General features: G+C 36.0%; 1 protein-coding gene across 4 annotated transcripts in view; it reads left to right on the top strand.

The window, feature by feature from the left end:
* IRAG1 (inositol 1,4,5-triphosphate receptor associated 1) overlaps nt 1-26,674 on the top strand; it is a 116,807-nt gene that overhangs the window by 70,183 nt on the left and 19,950 nt on the right. For 3 of the 4 annotated variants that reach the window (XM_074842043.1, XM_074842041.1, XM_074842044.1), the window contains 13 exons: nt 160-257; nt 667-730; nt 4,013-4,078; nt 4,757-4,940; nt 11,549-11,649; nt 12,997-13,067; nt 17,199-17,372; nt 18,280-18,357; nt 18,790-18,839; nt 19,263-19,304; nt 20,442-21,035; nt 23,321-23,399; nt 26,235-26,355. In XM_074842043.1, the coding sequence (XP_074698144.1) occupies nt 4,875-4,940; nt 11,549-11,649; nt 12,997-13,067; nt 17,199-17,372; nt 18,280-18,357; nt 18,790-18,839; nt 19,263-19,304; nt 20,442-21,035; nt 23,321-23,399; nt 26,235-26,355 (1,376 nt within the window). In that variant the 5' untranslated portion in view covers nt 160-257; nt 667-730; nt 4,013-4,078; nt 4,757-4,874. The remainder of the gene's footprint in view (nt 1-159; nt 258-666; nt 731-4,012; nt 4,079-4,756; nt 4,941-11,548; nt 11,650-12,996; nt 13,068-17,198; nt 17,373-18,279; nt 18,358-18,789; nt 18,840-19,262; nt 19,305-20,441; nt 21,036-23,320; nt 23,400-26,234; nt 26,356-26,674) is intronic. The other variant, XM_074842042.1, reaches the window with a different exon arrangement.

Genomic DNA, 26,674 nt, shown 5'->3' with positions numbered 1-26,674 from the left:
TTGTGCAGTTCAGCTGTGTTTATGAATACGCAGCTCCCATTGATAAATGAGAGTTGCTTGACTTGACCACAGGCAGTACAAGGTCAAGAAATATTAATAATATGCTTTCTTAACTGTTTATTTGTGCCTTGTTTTACATGTCCTGTTGTGACGTGACAGAGCGTTTGAGGTCAACTGCCAAGCTATCAGTGGAGATGGAGTGAAGCACCTTTATCTAAGCCTTCCCTAACAGAGTACTCAGCTGTGACTCAGAGAGGGTAAGTTAACTGATTATACTTAACTTTCTCTACTATGGTAAAATGAGTTGCAGAGAGAATGTACTGAAAGCCAAGGGCCTCTAAATACTTTTCCCTTTTATGGAATAGAGCTCCCAGATCGCCATTTCCTGGAGATTGTACTCTAAGCCTACACAGTGGTAAAAGAAAGTTCTCTGCATTCACTGATCTATATCTGACTACAAATTTGAGCTCAGGGATCATTTTTTTCCTAACTATTTTAAGCAGTAAGTTTACAATAACAGACCAAAACACTAATAAGCACTCCATTCTCTCTTCTTTCTTTCTTATTCTTACTTTTTTTCTTTACGTTGTCTCATCTTAGTGTGGGAATAAGCAGAATCTAGTGAATAGGATAGGTAATTTGTTTTGTTTTTAACTCATTCTGTAGGTGCAAAAGGCTTGTGCAGACTAAGATTGTAGATCTTCGCCTACATCCACTCTTCTTGTGACATGTGAGTTAATCTCTACAAGTATTTAATTTTAAAGGTAATTTTGAAGCTCTTGCAATTTCTAAAAGACTGGAATTTTGGGGGAGAATCATTTACTCTGCTAAAACACTACAATAATCTCATGACATCCTTTGATAGGATAGAGGTAGGCCAGACAGAGTTGGATCAATGCCTAACAAAAGAAATAACAATTATCTTAGTGACTAGGATGCTAACATGTGCTTATGCACCTTGACTGTTTTTAAAGTGCAGATGTATTTTTTTATCTGTCCTTTCAGTATCTTCAGGGACAATAGTTACAGTTGTTTCGGTTGGTGTCTCACTGTATTGCATGTATTGTTAACATGTCATTTCCTTCTTTGACTGAAACATGTTTGTGCTTGTGGAAAGCAGATAAAGCTGGCAAAGCTAATGGCAGCATGGTTCCAAAGGCTATTCAGCTGGCAGATGAGCCAGGCTTAGGACCAACATAGTTATGCTCTCTGCACTTTGGCTCAAGGTTCAGCAAGGCTGTGAGCTGCTTTTGTAGATAGAGGTGCAAATTTCTATGGGTTCCAAGGCTGTACTCCTCCCTAATGTTCTACTGAAGAAGAAAAAAATGTACTTTCCAGGGAAATAAATTTTCCAAGAACATTTCTTTCTTTTCTTCCTACATTTGTGAGATATAGATAAGCTCTAATTATTGTTAGAGTTTTCTCAAGAAGCCCCTTTTTTCTGTATGTTTTGATTCTCACTGACATTTACTGGGGCTATTTTCATTGCCTGATCAAATAGGCATAAGGTCACTACAGCAGTGATGAAAGAGGAACATTTATTCACTAGTATCTTAAGGTTCCATAATTTCTAAACCTTAACCTTTCCTACTAGTATCAGAAGGCAGTAGTTGATGTAGAAAATGACCGAACTCCTTGCACAGCGCGGAGCAAGAAGGTGGCTCTATTGGTTATATCCATTTGCATTTACAAGATGTGATGTTTGTGCTGGTTAAGCATTATGAAGTCTTGGTTGCATCTGGATTGCTGATTTTAAGAACACTGCACAGATTAAAAATAAGCTTTTAGACTGAAAAAAAAAAACATTCAGGAGTTCTAAATCATATAACTTATGAATTGAACTATGTCCTTATATTTTGTTGAAATACCCATAAGTAGTAGCTGTTAGTTTGGCACCTTAGAGGACTGCAGCAGTGCAGTCAAGGTGTGTGAAGACTGTGTTTGTTTTAAGAAGCCTCAGAACATGAATAAAAATACACAAGTGTTCACTGCTCCAATACAGTCCTCAGCATTGCGGTTTTCTAGAGAGGTATTAGGAAAAAATGGAGAGTCAGAAGAAATTTTCCTACTGATCAGCACCACAAAGATTTGGAGCTTTTTCCTATTTGCAATATAGCTCTGTGAGGAAGTCAGAGTAAGCTTCTAATTGTATCAGAGATGGACTGAATTCAGTCCACTCCAAATCTGGGGGTTGTTAAGGTGGTGTAAATTCATCTTTCTATTCTCTGTTCTCCCTTGGCTGTACTTTCTGTGCTGCATCTCTAAGACAACACAGCTTGGGATTTGTCCCTTTCTATTCTTAGACAAGCCTGCAGATTATTTTTTTCTTTTAAAGTTTTTTTTGCTTTTTAAATCTGAAAAATGAACTGAGATGTAATGGGCTTAATAGCTCTTTCTTGTTTCAGTCTGACTTGGATTACTTTTAGTATGTTCTAGGAACTCACCTAAGACCGGGAATGAAACACTTTGATGCAATAGCTTATACAACTCCACATAGGACTGCAAATACACTTTGGTCATGACTTGAAACATTCCTGATTTTTCAGGCCCAACATTCTGTTGAGTTGAGCCTATCAGAACCATTATAAATTCATAAAGCAAACACTAAGAGGGATTAGATAAACAGCCAAATTTATATCTTATCTTTTTTGTTTTTCTTTGAATTTGAGTTCTTGCAAACTCAGAAATTGCGTATGAGAACGAGATGAAAAGCAAGTCCATGTCACTTTTTTAGTTCTCATTTCTATCTCATCTTCATGTGTTGTTAATAGCTGCTGACTTGTGTAATACAAAAATACTTAACTTGAAACACGCAGATGTTTAATGCTACTGCTGTCTGCCTAATCTCTGTGGGTTTATTAAAATATATGTAATCATAAATGTCTGTTTTCCATCATATTAGGGACTTTAAAGATATTCTGCCTTAGTAAACATTTTAAAATCTTTTTATTCATAGAAAGCTTCCTCTACTCTTCTTTGAAGTCAGAGGTGGGTAAAATCATGATACAAACATGAGTTTTCACTTATTGCAGTAGAGCTAGAAATTTCCCCATAACAGTTTCAGCTGTCTACAAAGGCTGGAAACATGCTGTTCCTACAGCATATACTGCTCTGAAAAAAGTTATGCTCACTGTTTCAAAAAAAGTCTTTATCTTGGTCTTCATAATGATGTCATATGTGCTGCATCTTTTCCACAGTCTTTATCAAAGAACTTCAGTGAAATAATGATTTTTTCTGAACACACTAATATTTGGGTAGAGATAATTTTTACAATCTGTTAGTTCTGCATTAAATTTCATGCGAGGTGGCCTTGTATTCGTCTTCTAGTAGAAGAGAAAATTATGTTTCCAATATAATGTGAAATAAATCTAATAAAAGCATAAGTCTTAGCTGCTTCTGTAGTCCAAAGTTTTCACACATTCTGTAGTTTTTACAACACAGAATTTTTTCTGTGAAAACTGAGGTGAGGAACTTGTCACTACTGAGGCTGCTTCAGTATTTCCTGTGAATGGTTTTGTCCCTTTTTCTTGTTTCTTTCTTTTTTTTTTTTTTTTTTTAAATCAACACAAGTATTTTGACAATTTTAATTGTCAACCTCAATAAAGAGACATGTTCCTGAATACATTTCTTTGCCCTTCCCTGAAATGGAAGGAAAAACTGTAGAAGGTTAATCTTACAATGCTGCTAAGTGCCTTGAACTTCAAATTATGTTCCCATCTCAACCTCTTTGTTCCATCTATCTTGATTTGCAGAAGAGTAAAAGAATTGAGATGAGATTAGTAATTCGGGTTTGGGAGAAGGTAACATGTTTTGGAGGCTGAACCTGTGCTTGTTGGGTATATTTATCTCCTTGGCACACTACTGAAGCTGTTGTACTACTGTTTGAGTATATAGCTCCATTCTATACACAGCTGCAAATTAACTGTGAAAGGAGTATAGTTAGCTCTTACTAGTCCAGACACAAACCGTATACCAGATTGTCTCTGATAACTGCATTGTCTGTCATCCGTAGGCACCACCAAGGAGTCGAATGATTTATTTATGAGGACTGTTCCTTAACTATCCAGTAGGTGTCATAGTAAGTCTTGTAATATATAACATTTCTCATCTTCAGACTACTGTATAGGCTTTAATGCTAATAATATCCTTGTGAAGGCAGTAGCTCCTGTTGACAGTAATAACAAGAATTTTCTCAGCTAATAGGCAGTGATTTTTTTTTTTTTTCCATTTGGGCATTACTGCATTACTGCTATTTTGCTTCGGAAGTGTCTTGCACAGTGTTGTCTTGTGCAGATGTACACCAGGTCTTTGCACAATTCACACAGGCCTTGCTCTTGTTGAGATGAAGAGTGCCACCATCTGTGTTTCCAGTTTTACACCTTTCTTAGAGATCTGAGATCACGGTCTGTAGCAGTAGGACTTTGTTAGTTACTAAAAGTTAGTTACAGATATCCAGGATGCTGTTTCCTTCTTAGAGGATTTTTAGAGAGCATAGTTTGGTCACAGCCAAAAGGGTCATAGTAACAAAAAACCTGTAAAATGGAGTGAAAAGGTGGAAATAGCAACAAGAATGGAAGGCTGTCCATTTTGAATGCATTTACTAAGTTATACTTGACCTTGAAAGCTTTTGTTAATAAAACACAAGAGAGCATTTTTAATTTTAAACCTTAATACTGTTTGTTATTGTAAAGTGATCTCAGTGTTAGAGCATAGAGTTTTAAACAAATTTGATTTGTATTTTTGGTATCTAACACAGCCTGCAGGTCACAAGGCCTTTCAGCGCTTATGCCTTCAGGCTAACTTAAAACATCTTCTCAGCAGTGCATGGTCCTGTTAGTCCACATTGCAGTTCCACGTGCTTCACACTGTCCACCATGCCAACCTTACCTGAAGACAAGGGACAATCAAAAGAGGCACACCACCACAGTTCTCCAGCCAAAGTAAGCACTCTTACAAAGGTGTTTTCTGACACTTTTTGGAAACCTGAGGCCGAAACCTGAGGCCAAAACCTGTTTGTTTTTATTTAGGAGTTTATAAAATAAAATCTAATTGTTGCTATGTATTAGTGTGTTTTGATTAATTGATGAAGCTATGAATGATCTTTCAGTTGATATTCTTAGAATTCTTCAAATATTTTATAGACTATGCAATGAGAACTGAAATTGCTCAAGGACTTGTTTATCAATTTGATCTGGAGGCTTATATGTCTGTCTGTTCTGAACCATTTATATCAAAGCCATCCAAAAATGTCCTTTGTGATGTTATTACAGAAAACTTCAACCTTTGAGAAAAGAACTTAGGCTTATACTTCATAATAGTCTTGAAACATCTAGTTTTACAGCCTTTACAGATACAGAAGATGCTATGCAATTCATATGAGTGTGAAAGATGGAAATCTGGTTTTTTTGGTTTGTAGCCTTTCTCAGTGCTTTATTTGCCACAGCAGTAGGTGAACATATACTGGAACTATACAGAGAGCAGATGGGTGCTCCCCAGACATATTCATAATTTTACTACTCAGATTTGTGGTATCTACATGTTTTTACATGTTTTATTTGCAGGTAAATTTAAAAAATCATTAAGAGATTATACTTCTTCCTTTTGAATAATTTATACCACTGATAAAAAGTAATTTTATGTTCTAATAAAGTGGGTTTTTTTCTGAATTGTTAGCTTAGCTGAAATAAAGAACCTTACTGTGATTACAAAATCATAGGTTATCCAGTCATCCTGTTTTATGCAAACTGGTGTAAAGAAAGGATTTATAATCTGGCACATCCTCAATTAAAAATGTATCACTGTCATTGGATTTGAGGACACTGTATTCTACACTTTAGGTGAAAACATCCGCTACTTTAACATAGTTGGAAAACTTTGTCAGCAGTGAGCCCTACGCTGATTTGTCATGCATTCCATCTAAACTGCACATTGTGCTGAGTGTTAGTTTCCTGGCTTAAGATAAACACCCCAGATGGATGCAAGTTCATCAGACTGTTAGCTGAGAACATATATTGGGTCAAGAAGATTTTTTTTTTTTTAACTGACCCATATGGAGAGTATTTTAGTACAAAAGAGTTGATGGGTAAAACATACCCAAAGAGGAAAAAAAAAGACGAACTAGCAGATATCAATGAATTTAATCCTGAACATGCTTGTCAAATGGAAGAAAGTAAAATTTCCGACCACCTAATCTAAAAAAAAAAAAAAATAAAAAAATTTTTAATACATTATATAGGCCTTTGAGAAGTAGACCTTAAATGAACTGTGATAATGTGATAGTTCATGAATCAGTTTACTGTGCAAAATTCTTTGTTTTAGATAAATTGTTATTTTTAGGCACAAAATAACACTGGAAGGAATTTAATCAACACACTGCTGGTGAGCCTACTTAAGTTAAGGATTGCAACTAGCCAATGTTGTGAGAGTTTGATCTTGTTCATACCTGTTATCACTCTTGGGTCTTGCTGCAGTCCAAGTTCTACAGCATGACTATGTAATAAGTAAAATAGCTTATCATTGTGAGATAAGGACTTGGAACCAAGGAGAGGACATCAGAAGGAATAAACGAGTGCACTTGTTTTCTGCTACTGGACAAAACTTTCCAAGTCTGGAATCTCATCTAACCTACAGTGCTGTCTGGGGCCTGACAGTTTCCTCATTCTGTTTCAGGAGATGCTTTCCCATCTTTTCCCTGCATACACAAATGCACACGCATTCACCAAATAGTTCTGAGAAAAAGAAAATGAACCTTACATCACATGTAGTTTCGTGTTTGCTTCAAGTATGTTTTACATGATGGGAAGACCTGGGTTATATTTCTCAAATTCATTTTGAGAAAACAAATATGGCTTTCCATTGTAGTATTTTTTTTACAGTAGCCTATATTCACCATTCTGACTAACTCGAGACAACATTCATTGAAGTATTCATTAGCTCCGTGTTCCTGAAGGAAGTACATGTGAAATTCCCATTAACACAGGTGTGAGGACAGTTAGCCTAGTTCAGAGAACTTTAGCCCCTTGTTTGAAATGTCTGAATAAAGAGTATGCAGTTGAACTTAGTTTGTGTGCTGTCTTGTTACAGTAAGTATTGAACATTTTAGAAGTGTTTTATACAGAATAATTTCTCTCACCATAAATCATAGAACTGCAGTCAGATGTAATTTTTAGTAATTTTCATATTTTATTTTAATTAATTTATTTCACACAGAATAATGTAACATTATAATATGCTTTCACAGATACTCTTAAAAAACTGATTTCAGGTTGTATTAAAAATGTAATTTCTAGACATGTAATGCATACCTGAAGCAAAGAAAATTACATCCTTACCAGTTATGTTAAGGTTTATAGTGGCCTATAAATGTCCCTACACTTTCATGCTTGGTTGTGAGCTGCCATCTTTCCCTCTTTTAAATCAAAAATCCCTATTTCTATTTCCAGCTTTCTCTTCTCTCTGTATCCCGAACAATATTTTACTGGCTCTTCTGACTGCTGAGGAAAAGTCTGTCTCAGATGTTCATAATATTTCTCATACACTGATTATTCCACCACTGAAGCTTCTGCATTTCTTTTTTTTATTATTCCTATCTAAATTTGTGTTGTAGTTTTATCGAATCACTGCGTGTTATCTGTTTTGTTCTGAAGATGTCCCATGTTTACTTGTTCTCCTGTCTGCTTCAACTAGATGCAGTTACAACTGAATTTCATTACCTTACTTGCTAAACCCTAAACTCAGCACTTCACTTAAACATCTAAAATTAAGACTATTTAAAACCCCATCTCACTCAAAAGACTGCTCTCCGAGATGCATAACTTTTCTGAGGCCTTTCACATAAGTATCTGTTTCAGGCCAAATTTGTTCTGAAATTCAGTCCAGAATTTTAATTAATTTCTAAGAATACAGCCAGGTGGCAGAGGATTTTTTTTTCCAATGCTTTAAAGAATTCAGATGGTATACAGTAAAGCTTTATCATCTGACCATCCTGGCAGGGTAGCTCTTTTAGCAGAGAGATTTTTTTTTTTTTTTTCCCCCATTACTGTTCAAATCCATCTAGATTTGGCTAGATTACAAAACCTCTAAAAACACATTTTCTGTATGCTTAGTGAGGGCTTGGTAGAGCTGAACAGCCAGAATGTCTGCAGATCCTGACCACCCTGAGTATCCCTGAGCCTCTTGGATCTTCTGTTACAGACCAAACTGCATGTGCCATCCTCTCAGCCCTGCACAAGCCTCCCTGCAAGACTAGACAGCACACGATCATCTTTGTGGGTCAGTTCCCACCTGAGCAAGAGAGCTGGAGTCAGTTTTACCCTACACTTTCACAGGAGGAGGGCTTGGGACAAAAAGGAAGCAGCACCTTGGTAGCAGGCGGTCACTGGTCCTAGGAGATGTTGGGAATAGCTGAAGAGCAGACTTGTCTGGAGGCTGACACAGAGAGGGCAGTTACAGGCAGGCAATGGGAGGGTGATGGCAAACTTCTGTATCATCTTTGTGCAGATGTGAGACAACTGAAGCTTCCTGTTAAAGCTTCTCTTCCAAGATCTGCATATAGCAGCCGGAGTACTCTTCAGAGTATAAAGATTTCTGTTGATTCAAGCCAGCTGGCCCTCCAAAGTGCCTCATGCTCTAGCTCTTCCTGCCCCTCTCATACAAATGTACAATAGGTTTGGACAATAGGAGGCACGAATTTTCACCTGTGTAGAAGCTGAACTGCTATAGCTGCTGACCAAGATTAATGCATTTTACCTGACCTGAACTAGTCTTGGCTACAGCCTTTTTCTTTTCTTTTTTTTCTTTTTAATGAGCTGTTTTTAGAGTCCTAAAATGGACTTGAGTGACTTTAATGCTGATGTTACATCATTCAAAAGCTTTTGCTCTTTGACAGTCATGAGATTAGTATAAACAATGTGCATGTGTACTCAGCTGCTTTGCCCTACAAGCAGGGCAGTCACCTGAACTTTTGTCATTGACTGTTAGACAAAATAGATCGTTACTTTGTAGCATTTTCAATACTACTAAAAATTGCTTTCAAACTATTATCATACAATGTCAGTTGTGCACTTGAATCATGTAATATATCATGCTTTTACATTCTAATATTTCCAGTATTACACAGATATTTTTCTTAAACTTCAACCTACATATTATTTTCTTGGCATGTTTCCCAGCCTACTCTCCTGTCACTGACAATGTGAACTTGCTGAGGAACATCATATGAGAATTATGAGTATAGAAATGTGGAGCTGCATGGAATGTATTTATTTTAGTAAAAAAAAAAAAAGCTATTTACAACAGAATCAATAATCTTAAAACACATGTCCAAAACAAAGTGTATTCTATTGCCTTTGAGAGGAGGAAGGGTTATGCTATATACTTTAATATTATACCATTTTCAAAATGCTTCTAGAGTTTTTTGAATTGATCAGAAAATACATTATTTCAACAAGAATAAAATGCAGCATGGGGAGAAATGTTGAAAAGAGTTCTATTGTATCTGATAGATATTAGCAGTCATGTAACTGTTAGTTTTCTGGATGTATGTAATTCCATTTCAATTTATACTCTTTGCTACTTGTTTACTGTAACAAACCTTATGACAAGGCTGATTTCTCCACGTGACAGTAGATGACTGAAACAATTATTCATTGACAGCCTTTGTTTCAAATAATTGAAATGATTTAATTTTCACTGTTCTAAAATGTTGACTTCTTAAACTGTGAGCTATTACATGCATCATTCTGTAAATGCCTAAATTAGGCTTTTATAACAGCTTTTTATTACCTGCTTATTTAATTAATATTACTAAAAGAAATGTTATTATGAATTCATTATATGTGTGTCAACCTCTAGTAGGTAAACATTCTTAAAAGGAGTAAGCAAAATTGACAACAAATGCTATTTCAGTAAAGGCAAAATGATGTTTATAACACTTGAATGTAATTGGCTTTGTGCCATGGATAGCAAGCGTGAGCTTTTAGAAAATTCAGAAGCATTGCTTCTAGAGAGGTGGTCAGTGCCCCAGGCCTGTTGGTGTTGAAAAGGCATTTGGTCAGCCCTGAACTGATCAGGCAGTTGGACTAGGTGATCCTTGTAAGTCCTTTCCAACGGAAAATCTATTCTATTCTATTCTATTCTATTCTATTCTATTCTATTCTATTCTATTCTATTCTATTCTATTCTATTCTATTCTATTCTATTCTATTCTATTCTATTCTATTCTATTCTATTCTATTCTATTCTATTCTATTCTATTCTATTCTATTCTATTCTATTCTATTCTCCAATGCCAACTGATGTAAAAATTTCTTATGAAATTTTGGGATGCAGTTTCAAGAAAAATTTAGACTTCAAATAACTAAATAAAATACTTGTACATACCAGTGCCTAACAGAAGCAATTAGGATTTGAGAATTTACAAATTATTCTTTAAATTTTGCAAGTTGGTTGATGGCAGTCGCCTGCCACTTTTGGGAAGCTTTCCCTCCAGCTATAAATACTCACACTGCTGTGATGTCTTCTACTCATCTCATGGTTGTACTCTAAAATAAAAATCACAACGTCTAACAGGTGCCTACACTTTCCCCCCTCTGCATGATTTTATGTGAATCTTCATGGACTTTAAACACCACATTGCTTATGTAGCCTTTCAACAGTAGAGGGGTTGATATTTTTTTTTTTGGTGAATCTGAATGTAGTACATAGGGTAGGAGTAATCATTTTTTCACTACATATGAAAAATCCACAGTTCTTTATTCCACCTTGATGCACCTCCATTTGGGATATCTCACAGGAAACAGATTCCTTCTCTTCAGCTGATTGACATCATTGTGGTAGAAGGTGTGAGGTTAAGTTTTCAGGACAAGTTCTCTTTTTTTTTAAGAAGACAAGCATACATTGATATTCACTGCCACTTTCTTTTGTCACTTAAAAATAATATTGTATTTTATTAAATATTGCAGTTATATTTTTTAAAAAAATATTTTTCCAATTAATGGGAGGGAAAACCAAGTAGAACACTAACAAGATAACCTTATAATTATTTTCTGTTTTTTTGGATAGCATGTGTGCACTTAATACTGCATTTATTCAAGCTTTAATTGTGAACTATAATACCGTTTGGAGGTTTTGTGTGCCTGATTTAGCCCTGTTAAACATAGCTGCTTCTCAGTCTTGCATTCAGCTCGTAAGTTCACTAGGTGTTGTATGTGTATTTCAGTAGAGGTATGGTTTGCTGTGTGAAAAATAATATTGTCTATAATTTTAAAGCTTTCTCATTAGTTTCATGCTTATTGAATTTAGTCTGCGTGCATTAAAAATTTGTAAAGAAAACAGATATTCCGGGTCTCCATCATCTCTTTTTATCAGTTTAAGTATGGGCTTCTAATTCACTTTGTTTTATCAAATAAGAGCTAATCCTCACTTAGTTCAGTCATTTTCTCTTTTAGCTAAACTGAGCAATACACATTATTTTCCACATAGAGTATCAATATTTAGTGTTTTTAATTTCTGTTTAACTACATTTTTATATTTGTCACAAACCATTCAGGACACTACTGTTGAAGGAACAACATGCAGTACACCTTCTATTGTTCTTCCAGAGTATGCTGTTACGCCAGATGTAGAAATTGATAAAAATCTGGTTAACAGGTACTATATAATACATTACCAATCTATGTATAAATTGTGCAGTAATTCCAGGAGCTGTGTTTCTAAAATATTGCTTTGAAATGTATATTGTATTAAAATATTATTGCTTATCTCTATTTGTAATTTGGTCATATTGTCTTTGCATTTTGATGATGCTTTTTTGAATGCAGGCAAGGAGGGTGGGGGGGACATAGGAATATAATTGTTACTAAAAGAGTAGAATTTCATATAATATTAAGCCTTCCAATGTGACTCGATATACTTAAAATTTTCATGAACTTTCTAATCTTTCAGAATAGCATAATTTGAAACTAAAACAAAAATACAAATTAAAGTTTTGCATAATATGTACTAAAAGCTTTGATTTTTGAAGTCCATCCTTTTGCTAGCAAATAAAATATGGCCTGGTGAGGAAAAAATTGCCTGATCAAATCTTTTGTAGACATATAGTGGTGTGTGTGTGTGTACGCTACAATCTTACACCTACTACAAGGGTGACTGACAGTTGGATTCTTCATGTTCTGTGCATGGAAATGCACATTACTGTCTTTCTGTCCAAATTTTAATTCAATTTTTAGTTGAATTAAGGTTGTTTTCAGTCTTCTGATCAAGCATACTTCTTGACTCAGGATTTTTAATTTATTGACCTGCCGTTAGACTTAAAATATGGGAAAAAACTAATCAGAAAGTATTGATCATAAATCTATACTATAACTTGCTTGTATTTTTGAAGTGTACTTCTCCAGACTTCAAGATTATTTAAGAGTCAGAATCACCGTGCAGCCCTTTAAAAACATTATTATTATTATTATTATTATTATTATTATTATTATTATTATTATTTGCTGGATCAGCATTGAATTTTCTGCAGTTATTTGAGACTTTCATCTGGTTTTCGATGTAGGAAATTCCCATATTGCTATATGGGAGTGTCAGTGTGGGAGCCTAAGAAATTATTTCAGTCATAAAACTTAGTTTAGGAAGCACTAACAATTTAAAAAGACTAAATTTTTTTTCAGATGTACCATATTTACATGAGTTTTACGTTGTGATAATGAACGAAAGAAATGTAGTTTTCTGAGACATCAAAAGTTCACAGTGTATGAGATTATCAGCAAATTTCAGAACTCCTCTGTGAGAGCAATTTCTGTAATTTTCCTTCTTTCTGCAATCTTCCTCCATTTTCAAGTTGTTTGGAGATGAGAGGAATTACAATAAAACCTTTTTGGTTTTATTTTTTTAATCAAAGAAAAGTGCTTTCTTTTTAATGCTAAATTTTTATGGAGAAGTTGTTTTTTCTTTGGTGACATACTCCCATAATTTTTGTTTGTTCATTTTTCTCTCTAGGCCTCGTAGTCCTCATAGGAGACATTCTAACCGTGCCACTAGGAATCCAACAAGTTCGTTGACTTCTGTTGGTAAGAAGTGATTATTCATTTAAGCTAGGATTTTTTCTCAGAAAACGTGACATGCAATAAAGACCTAAATATAGACTCATTTAGTCTGGAGAGGGGGAGGCTGAGGGGAGACCTCATCGCGCTCTACAACCACCTGAAAGAAGGTTGCAGAGAACTGGGGATGAGTCTCTTTAACTGAGTAATAAGCGATAGGACAAGAGGGAATGGCCTCGAGTTGCACCGGGGGGGGTGGGTTTGGACTGGCTCTTAGGAAGTATTTCTTTGCAGAAGGGGTTGTTGGGCGTTGGAGTGGGCTGCCCAGGGAGGTGGTGGAGTCCCCATCCCTGGAGGGGTTTAAGAGTCGGGTTGACCCAGCACTGAGGGATTGGTGGAGTTGGGAACTGTCAATGTTAGGTTAATGGTTGGACTAGATGATCTTCATGGTCTTTTACAACCGAGATGATTCTGTGATTGTGTGACTGCAGCTTTTTGATTGTGCATTGTTTGTAATGCATGCATGCACAGGGAATACTGCTAGCATCTTGGGTTGTGATCATGAGTTTGTGATCATAAGTGGATTGCATGGAGACAGATCCAGGGAAATATACATGTTGTTAGTTTCATAAAGTTGTTAGATTAGTTTAGCTTAACGTTTTTAGAGGGCTGGAGATATACATACTTAAAATTCTTGTTGTATGTAAAATACTTTTTTTGTTACTTTTGAACAACTGGAATTTTTTTTAGCAAGGAGTTTAACAGTCACTTAAGTCTCAAGTTACTTACTTTGACTATCATATCAGATTAAATTTTAAATTAAAGCAAGCAATACAGGGGAAGACTTTCTTCATTTCTTCACTTTCCAATGAGTCTCTTACTAAATGGACAGTGGGATCGAGTGCACCCTCAGCTAGTTTGCCGACAACACCAAGCTGTGTGGTGCAGTCAACACGCTGGAGGGAAGGGATGTTCCATCCAGAGGGACCTGGACAGGCTTGAGAAGTAGGCCCATGCAAACCTCATGAAGGTCAACAAGGCCAAGTGCAAGGTCCTGCACATGGGTTGGGGCAATCCCAAAATCAAATTGGAGGAGACTAATTAATACATGCTTGAGGGCAGTGCTGCAATTCAGAGACATCTAGACAGGCTGGAGGAATGACCCAGTAGGAAGCTTATGAAATTCAGCAAAGACAAATTCAGAATCCTACATCTGGGAAGGAGTAACCCCTTGCAGTAGGTACGGGCTGGGGGTTGGCTGGCTGGAAAGCCACTCTGCTAAAAAAGGCCTGGAAGCCTTGGTATACAGCAAGTTGAACATGAACCAGCAGTGCGCCCTTGCAGCAAAGAGGGCTAACAGTGTCATGGACTGTACTAATAGAAGCTTAGCCCGGAGATCAAGGGAAGTGTTCATTTCCTTTTACTTAGCACTCATTAGACTGCATCTAGTAAACTGCATCCAGTTTTGGGACCTCCAGTCAAAGAAGGGTGTTGATAAATGGGAGTGAGTCCCATGGAGGGCCACTAATGGAGGTCCAGGGGCTGAAACACTTGCCTTGTGAGGAAAGGCTGAAGGAGCTGGCCTAATTTAGCTTGGAGAAGAGATGGCTTTAGGGAAAAACTAATACAGCCTTTGTATACCAATGAGAAGATTATCAAGAAAATGGATCCAGGCCCATGGCAGGAGGACAAGAGACAATGGACGTAATTTGAAGCAATCAAAGCTCTGAGTGGGTATAAAGAAGAACTTTTCACTTCACTATAGAGTCAAACGATAGAACAACCTGCCCAGAGAAGTTTTGCATCTCCATCCTTAGAGGTTTTTCAAGACTAGATTGTCTTGAAAGACCCGCAACCTGGTCGGATTTCACCACTCATTCTGCTTTGAACAGGTTGGACTAGACCTCCAATAGTCCTTTCCAACCTGAATTAACTCAATGATTCTAAGATGTTGCTTTTCTAAGTTAAGCATTTTCTTATTAAACCTGTTACAAAATGTCTCCTGTTGGAGGTCTCACTAGAATGAAAAAAATGTAATTTCTGGGACATGTACAAAATCATAACCTTGTAGACCTGAAATAATCAACAAGTGATTCTTTGAATGCTTGTCATTGGTAAGCAGGTGCTGAGATGGGACACAGCAAGAAAAACTAAAGGGAATTCATGGGAAAAGAGGAAATGGCAGCAAAGGGGAAGGGAAATGGAAGTGGTGAAGAGGCAGAAGGCAAGGCAAATATAAAAAGGCAAATATGTTGAGTATAGTGAGGAAAACCTGTCTGCTCAAGGAAGGTAGAAATTAGCATGCCTTGCAGCTCTCCTCTTGCTGGCACAAGGAAAGTGCCATGGAAGGTCTTTCTCTCAAACTTTCAACACACAAATTTTAGCGTAAAACAAAACAAATATTTCATTATAAAGAGGTCATTTTAAGAATATCCAGTCTGTGGACATGCTTTTTGACAGTCTTGAAATTGAACTAAATTTATGGAAATTAAAAACAAAACCACCCCTCCCCACCAAAAAAATTTAAAAAACCCCCAACCCCCCCCCAAAACAAGCCCACAACCACAAACCAAAACCCTTTGGGTTTTTGGTGGTTACTTATGTCCTTAGCTTTTCTAAAGACTGTTCTGTAATGGCTCTTGTCAAATTTGAAAATATTTTTTACATATTACCTGATGACTTTGTTCCCGCTCACCCAAGCTGTTCTTTAACAAGTTGTTCTTATTGCAAAACAATGTTATAAATTCCCTCTTCCCTCACAGAGGCATCAAGCTGGGGAGAAAGACAGTCATAGCTGATATTTCTTAGGACACATTTGATTCACTAAGCTGTTGTTGATGTGATCAAGTTGTTATTAATGCCAGATAACTCTTCACACAACACAGTCACTTATTCCTTCGTATAGTTAGTTCACCCACAGTCACAAATTTTCTTGTAGTTACCAGAGAATAAATATCTGACTTGCAGTATGTTGTTGATGCGAGTGTGTGCCAGTGGCCTTGTACAGATTGAGCAGACTCTTGGTGATCTGTCTATCAGTTCTTGCAGATCCAGCAAGCTTCCTTGTCTGTAGAGTTTATCAACCCATGAAAAACTTGCACTCACTACCTTGTCAGAATATGTTTCCTTTCTTTGGCCTGTTGTTTTCAGGTAACTGTTTCTCTATACAAGCCTAGATGCTTATAGAAGCCATTTGTACCAATTCACACAGAAAGGACTTTTATGACAACAGGCTACATTCTTAATCATAGCCTGGAGAATTGTAAAAATTGTGCTCAAAGTTTGGTGGTTTTGACCAATTTGGAAGCCAGGGATCAATGGGTTCTTTCTACAACTAATTAAAAATTGTTTAGAAAACTGCATTAATCTAAAGGTCTAAGTGTAAGGCAGTGGCTTGCAGCTTGTGGTCCATGCATTCTCCTGGGTCACATATGAACATAAGCAGGCATGAGAAAAAGCAATCTCTAACAATGCCGTCTTTGACCATGGGATATTCTAATGGAATTTGCAGTCCCTTTGGGAAATTCTTGCAGGTCCACCACATGGTAGAGCTTGATTGGCTTTTTGAAATAGCTTTATCATTCTCAGGCTTTAGCTATTCAGCTTTTCTAGATGCAGCTTTACTGTTGCTTCCATGTTTGTGGGAAAAGCACTTCTATCTGCATAGAATAAAATCTGTATACTTCCAAACTCTGCACTGTATAGATTATTTGATGGAATCACCTGTATGTTAAAACTAGCGTGCATATATCTTTGCCAGGTGAGTCTGTGGGACCTTAGCCTTGAAAAACTGGACATACAAAATCCATGGAAAAACTGAATCTACAACAGAAATGGCATGAGTGCTAGTTCAGATGGATCTAATTCTACTTTTACTGATAAATTAGAAAAACTGTACGGGGAACACAGCCGGAAAAGCCAGTTTCACATATCAGAGCATCTTTTATCATAGTTACTTAATCTTAGTGGGTTATCTTATGTTTTTGAGGACTTGCTCTAAACTTGAGCATATAGCAACATTAGAAATGAGCAGACAATGTTTGTGAAATGCAAGCTCACAGCTAAATTTATAGATACGTTTTGTACTTGTTACTCTGAAATGCCACAACATATCTGGAAATATGACGTACAGCTCTAATTCTGATATTTTCTACCCAGACAACAGTGGTCATGTGATTGATCTGGTAAATGATCAGCTGCCAGATGTCAAAATATCAGAGGAAGACAAAAAGAAGAACCTTGAATTACTAGAAGAAGCAAAGAAAGTAAGTGAGAGGTTTCTAATGCGCAGAGGCAGAAAGTCAAGAAGCAGCCTTCCAGAGTCACCCACAGGTAGGTGCAGATTCTGAAAACAAGATTTTATATTCAATTTCAAAGATCTGCAAAGACACAAACAAGCATCTACTGTAATGCATACATTGCTACTGTATACATACACTTCATTAATTTGAAGGTTAATTTGACCCACTGCAAACACTGTAACAGTAAAGCATGAAGTATGTCTGTTGAAATCTAAAAAACGGTCACAAATTTCTGTTTGTGAATATTTTTTCCCTAAAGTTCCTGTTGTACATAAAATAAAATTTTAATGGCAAGATTCATTCTACTGAAAAAACATTCTCCCCAGACATAATTACACAGACTTTTATTTTGAACATAGTCATAAACTAAGCTAAATGGACCAGATCCTCCTTTAAAAACAGCAGAATAAAAGGTTTTGTTCTAGAATGTCAATTGAAATTATTTTTTCCCCCTCATATGAAGTGTTTGAAAACTAGGACAAAATGCCATTTTATCATGAAGTAGGCATTTTATTTAGCTTTGAAATGCCAATTCAGAATAAAGTTCTGTCTGAAAATTGGCTTGACGCTTTCTGGAGGAAAAAAACCTACTATACTTTTTTAAATTAAATTTTCCTTCTTTTTTTCTGTATTCCTTGTGAATCCTTCTCTTGTCTCTACTTCTCTGCAGTGCTTACAGTATCAGAAAACTGAGGAGAATAAGGATTCTGTGTATCAACAGAATTGTATTAGTTTATGGCAGGTATACAAGAGAAAACCTACTCTAAGTTGCTATTGCCAAGTACAACTTGGCAATTAAAATGACTTGGTAGGTTCTGGACAAATACATGGCTGACTATGAGATTCATGTTTTAATCTTTTTCTGAATTTTTAAAATTCAGAAGCTGCAAGCCTAGAAAGTAAAATTACCTCTTTTTTTGTTTTTGTCTTTAATGAAGCAGTTTCCCCTACACTTAGTCCTAAAGTTTCACCAGTAGCATCTCGGAGCAACTCTCTCACTCTTCCAGTTCCATCAGGTAAAATGATCTATGCAAGTTCAAACTTCAAATTACAAAGCTCACCAAAAATGTATTTTTTGATATTTCTTGAGAAGTCAAAATCTGTAGATTCAAGCATCCCCTCCTGAATATGACAAAGTTCATGAATGACCATAATATATATTTTTACGTATATATTTTTTTGTATTATATTTTTATTCCTGTGGTGCTGCTATGTTACAAGTTCTATTTTTTTATTCTTTTCAATAATGGAGTTTTGAGAAGCTTTAATGATCTTTCACTTACTATATTTTAGATAAGGTTTCTTCCCTTTTAGGTAGTATTTCCCACATTTAAATTTTGTCCTTAATATATTATGTGGAACTGTGCATGTATATGTTTGCTAATGTTGTAGTAAAAATTTTGAGCAAAACATCAGGATATGCCCTAATTATGTGTGTGTCGTTCTAGGGTCTGACGCATGCACAACCACTAGTGTTGAGTCAGTATCTCCAGGGCAGGTAAGAAAGAGCAGAATAGTCTGCACAGTAACCTGGTTATTACAGTACTGTATTACACTATGCTGTCCTGTTAGTCCCTGAGGAAAATGGGATGTTCTGAATACCATTTTATATACCAAGATTGGATTATTGATATGCTTTTTCTGCAGAGTGAGGGACTAATAAATGTTTACTCTGAAAACAAAATCCATGAGGTAACAAGCACTGAAGGATCATAGAGAACTATTAAGGTAGAAAATGGAAAAAGATCCAATATAATCCTAATCTATGGAAAAAACTAGTCCTTAAAATGACTTCATAAATAAATGTGACAACCAGTGTAAAAATTAAGAGATTCAAAGTTCATCCATTAATATCTATATCTAGCAGCATAGATGTGAAAGATAACTTTGTAAGGCAACTTTTTTCTTCCTTTTTTGCTAGAATAACAGAACTGTGAAAGAGGATGACAGGCAAACTGCAGAAGTGAGTGTTTCACATTGTGTTGAACAAAATCTGCCTGTCTTAGCACACGTATGACTGTTATTTATGTCACTAGAAAGGCTAAAAGACTGTTCACTGAGTGAAAAGAAAAATGACACTGCTCTAAGAAATTGTGAAGCACCTGCAAATGTAGTGGAAGACGGTGGGCTTACACCTAGCCTTTACAACCTATCATGCACCCTGCTTGAGCTCAGTTAAAATCAATATACTAAATACTTTTTTAAGTAAAGTAAAAATATCTAGTATAGCCACTTTGATGTATGCTGCTGTTTTAGACAGGCATCTTCCAGGCCCCTTTGGTTCACTGGAAGAGATTACTGTACCTCGTGTTCCACACCACTGATGGGATGTTACTGCTCCACACAACTATGGGTGGAGCAGTTGATATGAATGCTTCATAATTTGTTTTAGGCAATATCAGATGGCTCTTTAAATAGATGGTGCTGTGAGTAGATTAGGCAATACTTAGAAAAAACACTATGGCAGCATAATTTTGTAGGAGTAACTATAAAGGAGAGGAGCAAGAACATACCTAAGGCAGAGCCCACAGTTAGATTGTATGTTGATTGCCTTAAATTGCCCTTAGACAAAATACAGATTCTGTACCAAAGTAGCCAAGATATAGCCATTCTTCTGCCAGTTCTCCTGTAGAGATGGCAGCCAAATTATAATCTATAGTACTGACACAAAGAAAGGAGAGAGAAATTACAATACATGCTTTAACTTAGCTTATAAGCCCATGGGTTTTTTTTTTCCCTTGGGAGGTGAGGGACTAACAGAAAACAATCAAGTGAAAATAACAGTGCTATAAGATTACAGGGTTAAAGCCGTGACTCGGACAAACCTTACATTAAGATGATGAGAAACGTGGCTATTTGAGGATTGCTGTATTGGACTCTGGAAAGGGAGGAGGTTATCTCAGAAGTTCAGGCAAAAGTTTCCCAATTCAGTGTTCTTCTGAGTGCCTTTTAAACATCATTTCTGTCATCAACAGTACATGTTTAAAAGCAAATGTCACTGAAAAGCAAATGGCTTTTTTACAGTGAGAATCTGTCCTCGGGCAGGGGAGAAGAGAAATCTGCACTTGTTTCTCTGTTTTATGTCTCCCTCTACTTTCAGAATGCTGTGAAAGGATTAATTGATAGAAGGCAGAATGATCAAAGAAAGATTTCTCAGGGAAGGTTGGTTCCTCGTTCTGCTGGTTTTGAAAATTCCAAAGAGAAGCTCTCAGAACAAAAAGAAAACTTTGATCCACGTAAACATATGGATACTTTACCTAAATGCTCCCCTTCAGGTGGTGATGGTGGCAGAATGTCTCTTAACACTTGCATGAATGTTTGCGAAAATGAACTTGGAAAATCATTCCTCAAGAAAGCAAAAGAAAATGATGTTCCTTTAACAACCCATCTACCAGGACCAGGAATAGGAAATATAGACTCAAAGCTAAAAATTCCTGTTCCAGAAATGAGGGACCATAAAGTTTCATGTAAACCAGAATTTAAACTGTGTGGACTGCGTCCTCCTCTACTACGGGCTGTATCATGGGATAGCTTGGAGCCTGGACAGAAGGATAAAACACCCTTAAAATTACCATCCGAGGAAGATAAAAGCTTTGTTGTTGGTAATAAATCCAACGATCAATTAAAAGCATTCAAAGACCTTCAAATCCAAGTTCAACCAGTTCGAATGCAGAAATTGACAAAGCTCAGAGAGGTGAGTCCTAGTCCTAAGTTTATCCTGTTTTAAAGTTATTTTCATATCTTACTAACCTTTCAACTTGCTTAGCATTATTTTTATCATTGCAAGAAACACACAGTAATATAATGGTAAACAGTTTCTGCAAAATCAATACAGAATTGTATCATGTTTTTGTTTTGCAACTTTAGTAAATAGTAACCTGTAAATAAATTCCATGGAGTGGTTCTGTTTCTTAGTTCTCTTTTTATATGCATCAACTGCACTGTGGTATCTTCAATATGCACATAGACATGTGCATATGCAGGTTTTGGCCCCCTGAAAAAAACTGTAATACTGGTGTCAAGACAGTACTGGTTGCTTTAGTTGTGAGAGGAAGGTGAGTATGAAACACAATATATCTCCTTTTTGCATCGTTTATGTTACCCATAAACAGGAAGCAGTTGATTAACAATCATGTAATTTGTAAAATGTACTTGGGACTTAAGTGATTTATTTTGATTTCTAGAGAGAATTTTACATCTGAAGAAACTTTCCTTCCTCAGGATCTAACAACATTCTCTTTAAAAGTGTCACTTACGCTCTTTTACTTCCTTTGCTTCCCTGTGAGATGCTTTTTTTGCTCCTTTGGAATTGTCCTCAGATCCACAGGCTCTCACAATATATTGACTGACTGATTTCTGTTTGAGTGGGCTGAGACCTGTGTATAAACAGAAATCTTTAACTGAATTTGGAGATTGTTACTATACTCTTGTTTAAGGGCTTACAAGCCTCTGTGTATCATATACTATTTGTAAACTTTCTTTGGATTTCAAAATCACTTTTACATTGTTCAGCTGAGTGTTTCTGAGTCCTGTATTGCTTGGTATTCTCTCTTCTAAGGGCAGTAGTCCTGTCACTCAAGAATGACAGCCTTTGGAATAACATTACATTTGCAAGGCCTCAGGGAACAGGAAGTTGTTTTGATATGATTTTTTGCTTATTGAACATTCTCAGAAAATGTCTCAAAGTGTCCAGAGTTTTAAAAGTGGGTGTGTCTGAGAGCAAGGACAGGTAGAGGATGGCCAGACTTACAGTTCCTAATTCTAACATGATGCAGAGGTGTCAGCTTCTTGAAGGCAGCTTCTTGAAGGATAGACTTGCAAAATCTATAAACTAATCCATTGTTAAATAATTGTCTAACTGTTGGTAAAAAATAAGAATTAAACCCTAAGAATTAACCAGTATATTGAAAAAAGTAGAAATGTCATGAAATTATAAACCACCATCATAAAGCAACTACTATGTGTGTGTAGCAAAAATGACCTTTGAAGGGGGGTGGGGGTGGGGAAGGTAGTAGTTAATAGCCTAATAAGAATATTTGCTTTGACCTCCAGTAGTTAATATTTTAAGGTGAACACAGAACTGACAGGTGAGGACCTCAAATTTTGTACTTTGGTTAATTCATTCCCATTGTATTGCTTGGGAATGGCAGCAGTGTTTATATAACACGTATTATTAGCATATATGTACTGGAAGTTTTGATTATAGAGACACTTGAGCCGTATAATTTTAAAAGTTCTAGAAGTTGTTAAGGACAAATAGTAGTTAGAATCAGAAAATTAATACATGATATATAATTCCAGTGTTAGGTGAGACTTAAACTCTGTCTTCAATGGCGATTATCTATTTATAAACAAAGGCAGGTGTTTGTGAATTTAAACATGTCTGAGAATATGAAAGTAGAAAATAAGGAGATGATAGAAGGAGAAATAAGATAACAAGGCTTAATCCTTGAGAATACATTCTTCCTTACCTGTAAGGAATAGAGGCAGAGTACAGTAACGGTGAAGCATTAACTTGCAGCTGTACCATACCAATCTTTGGTGTGAATAAATTCTACTGAATAAGTTGAAGTAGCAAAGTCTCATATATGCGATTTCTGAATTCTCTCCCCTTTCTGGGATACTTATTACTATGTCTACTACCAAAATCACTTTTTTTTCGCTCTCATTTACTAAAACTCTCATTTACCAAAACTCAGCATGTTGCAGAATCGGGCACATGTTGCAGATCTCTGTTTGCAAGACGAGGATTTTTTCTAAATAATGCATGTATGAAATTTTTAAAGTAGTATTAATATTTAAGTGTGTTTGTGAATGTACATGTATCCATGCAATGTACCATATGACTATAACAATATAAATATTTCTGTTATGTTTATTAACTAAAGTAAATGTTATATTTAGTGTTCACATGGCAGGGATATTTAAATTGAGATTTCTAGTTAAGTTACTTAAAAATGTTACTGTTTTTCTTAACAGGAGCATATTTTGATGAGAAATCAAAATTTAGTTGGACTTAAACTTCCTGAACTTAGTGAAGCAGCTGAACAGGAAAAAGGTGCAGTATCATAAAAGCTGGAAGGAATGTATGTTTGTTATACACTAATTTTTATAATTGACTACTATGGAGGAAGAAAAAAAGTATTTTTCTTCAATTGCAATAGTAGTTGTAATGAGGCAGTCATAGAGGGTAGTAAATGATCAATAAGAGAGACTGATAATGGAAGTACCTGAATTTCTTGATGATCTGAGTCAAGAAGATGTTGTAGGTATTATTGCAACCAAACGAAAAGATGCATACCTGGGACAGAGTCTAGCTTAATAGCTGGAGGACTGTCTCAACTTTCAGTGACTTTGAAAAAAAGTTACAGCAGTGGAGGATTGAATGGATGTGACCTCTGCAAGATATTGTGTCCACAAGGGTGAATTTAAACCTTGAAAGTATAAATAAGAGATGGAATGCATTATTCCTGCTTTTTTGTTTTAGTATATCTGTGGCAAATATTGAACTGGCATGTTAACTTCTGGTCTGCAGCTCTACGTCAATGTGGATAGGTAAGAGTTAGGCCAGAGAAGAGACATAAATATGATTGAAGGATTGGAAAAATATGCCTTGCATATTCTGTGGGTGGGTTTTTTTAGCTCAATTTTTATGATTTTTAATAATAAAAAGGCTTAAAACTCTACATAAATGAGGAAACAGAAATCTGGCACCAAATGTTTTTTCCAATCTAACACAAGCAAATGAGGTTTGATGCCTGTAGACTGCATCTAAAAAGATTCAGAATAGAAATAAAGAGCAAAGATATAATCCTGAGGACAATTCAACAACTGGAAGGACTAAATAGCAATAGTGCTGAGCAATCATTTGAAAATATTTAACCCAAAACTATATATTTGTTTGGAAGCAGTGAAGTCAGAACTTATTCAGACTGTTTTTAAGGCCACATTAACTGAAATGGAGATGGTTAATATGAAAGGAGCTGGAACTGATTGTCCAAGGTTTGATCTAAAGACAATTTCCATTTTTCCTAATACTGTTTGTTTTGCTAATTCATAGATTTGCTTTGGGACTGTTTCATAAGGCCTTAAAGTTTCTGTTACACAAGGAGATGGCTGAGATATTACATTTCATGTTATCTGTGCAAACAGATTCATCTTCTGTCTGGATGAAACAAGATTAAAAGCCACTTCTCGTCCTCTTTCTGTATTTAGTGATTATATCTTTGGATTCTTAGATATGGTAATATTATTCCTGTCACTCTGCTAATATATAATTTCTCAGAAATTATTTAGCAGGCTCTGTTTGAAAGTGTAAAATAGTTGCCATTTTACCAGCCTGTTACATAATTTTGACAAATTTGAAACTTTTGAGGAAAACTTTATGAAAAGCTAAGCATTTTATCCAGCTTTTCAACCAAGATCTCATGAGCATCACAAGCTTTTTAAAGTCTAGTAACTTATCTAAATGATAGCCAGAACATTAAAGGTCAACTCCATGTCCTCAGTAAGGAAAACAAGTGAAAGGTCAAATCCTTAGTTCATTTGTTAGGGAGTCTTACTTCCTTACATTGTCCTAAAAGCCACCCTGTGCTTTTTAACTGGAGTAGTAATTTTGCTTAAGCAATAGGAAGTAGCCAGATACTTCATTATTATTGTTATGATTCAAATCTACTGGCTCCATCATATTTTGCTATCAATGCCAAGTTATTGTGATCGTCTGAGTAAATACAACTTAGCATCTACAGAAGTTTAGATAAGTGGGACATGTTAGATCTGGAGACATTGTGGTGTCAGGCTGGCTTTTTATGGGGATGCACATGAGTGTTCTTAAGTAAGTACTGTAATTTTTAAATATAAAGGAAATGCACAGAACTAAAATGTAGCTTGAAAATCTCCCATTCTTTTCTGTTTTGCATGTTAACATTCTCCACATTTACAAAATCTGAGCTTTTTCACATTATTTGTTTTGCAAGTCTGAGAATCATTTTGTTACGCCAAATGAACAGGAGAGCTGTACAAAGATATATTCCCAAGTCTGAGATTCAGACTGGGGAACCTGACTTTCCTATAGGAGAGTCCTTCATTAAATTCTGGCAAGATAGAAGGACATAAGGGAATTAGTATATATGAAATGAAATAAAATTAAAAAGTTAAGTAATATGAATTAAAAAAAAAAGTTTGAGCCATATCTTGGTCCTTATGAAAGTGACAGAAGTAGAGAATGTAATTAGAACCTTTATGTCCTGTTTCAATGAACATGCAGTGCAAACAATTGCATGTTGTAGATTCATCACCGTAAATGGTGCACAAAATCTGTAGTATAGTACATTATATAAGACTTCTTCTTGGCAGGTGGCATTTAAAGCCTTAGAAAATGACAGTACTCTATTACTAAATCTAAGCTAAAATATTCCAGAAATGATGTAACTGTACTGGTAAAGCACAATGCAAAATGTTAGGTTAGATGTTCCAGTAATGAATTTGGGTTCAGTTTGAATTCTAGGAAAAATACTAATACAACAATTATTTTTCAGTCATTAGAGACTGTCAGAGTGCATATTACTTCACTCTTTCTACATAAAGGATGACTGATTACTTTTGTCGTCACTGCTTGATAGGAAGACAGGGGATCTTTACATTAGCAGTAGAGGAGAGATGAGTGATGTATCACCGTACGCCATAAAGGAAGTAACAGTCTGCGCAAAGGGATGGACCTTTTCTTGTTGTTCACTTTTGCTCCCAGTAGAGTTAGGGTGAAAGCCTCATTGACTTTAAAAAGGACACAGTTAGGCTAAGAGGTCCTATTTGGCTCTGAGATGCTGACTGTTAATAGTTAATGCATGACTTTTCAAGTAACATAAAAAGTTTTTTTATGTTAAAATGTCTTTAGGCCCTTCACCTCTCCCTTCCCCCACTGAAGAGGAAGAGACAAAGAATAGCTCTGATGTCACGCCCAGCATTCCTGATGTATTGCTGCGAAAACTACGAGTGCACAAATCACTTCCAGGAAGGTAAAAGCTCATTAGAAGTAGAAAGACATCATCCGGGGGAAGGCACACTCATGGTTTACAGTGACCTCCCTTTATGGAGTTCCATTCATAGGGGATCCATATAAGTAGAGAAATTGCTGCATCTTAAAAAGTGCAACACAGATTTTCTGAAAAATTTCAGGGAGTGCACCAACTTCCAGTAACTGGCCAACTTTTAAAATTAGTTTGTAAGTCCTACATAAAACGTCTGAAACCTAACTTGCAAGGTCCAAGTACATTTTATGCAGATTTTTCCACCAGTCCGTCCACTCCTGGTTTCCAGAATTGCTGCTGCAGATAT

Source organism: Strix aluco, chromosome 16, assembly GCF_031877795.1.
Source record: "Strix aluco isolate bStrAlu1 chromosome 16, bStrAlu1.hap1, whole genome shotgun sequence".
NCBI classification, from domain to species: Eukaryota; Metazoa; Chordata; class Aves; order Strigiformes; family Strigidae; genus Strix; species Strix aluco.
The sequence above is the reverse complement of the archived record's forward strand: the minus strand, read 5'-3'. Positions and strand labels throughout refer to the sequence as shown.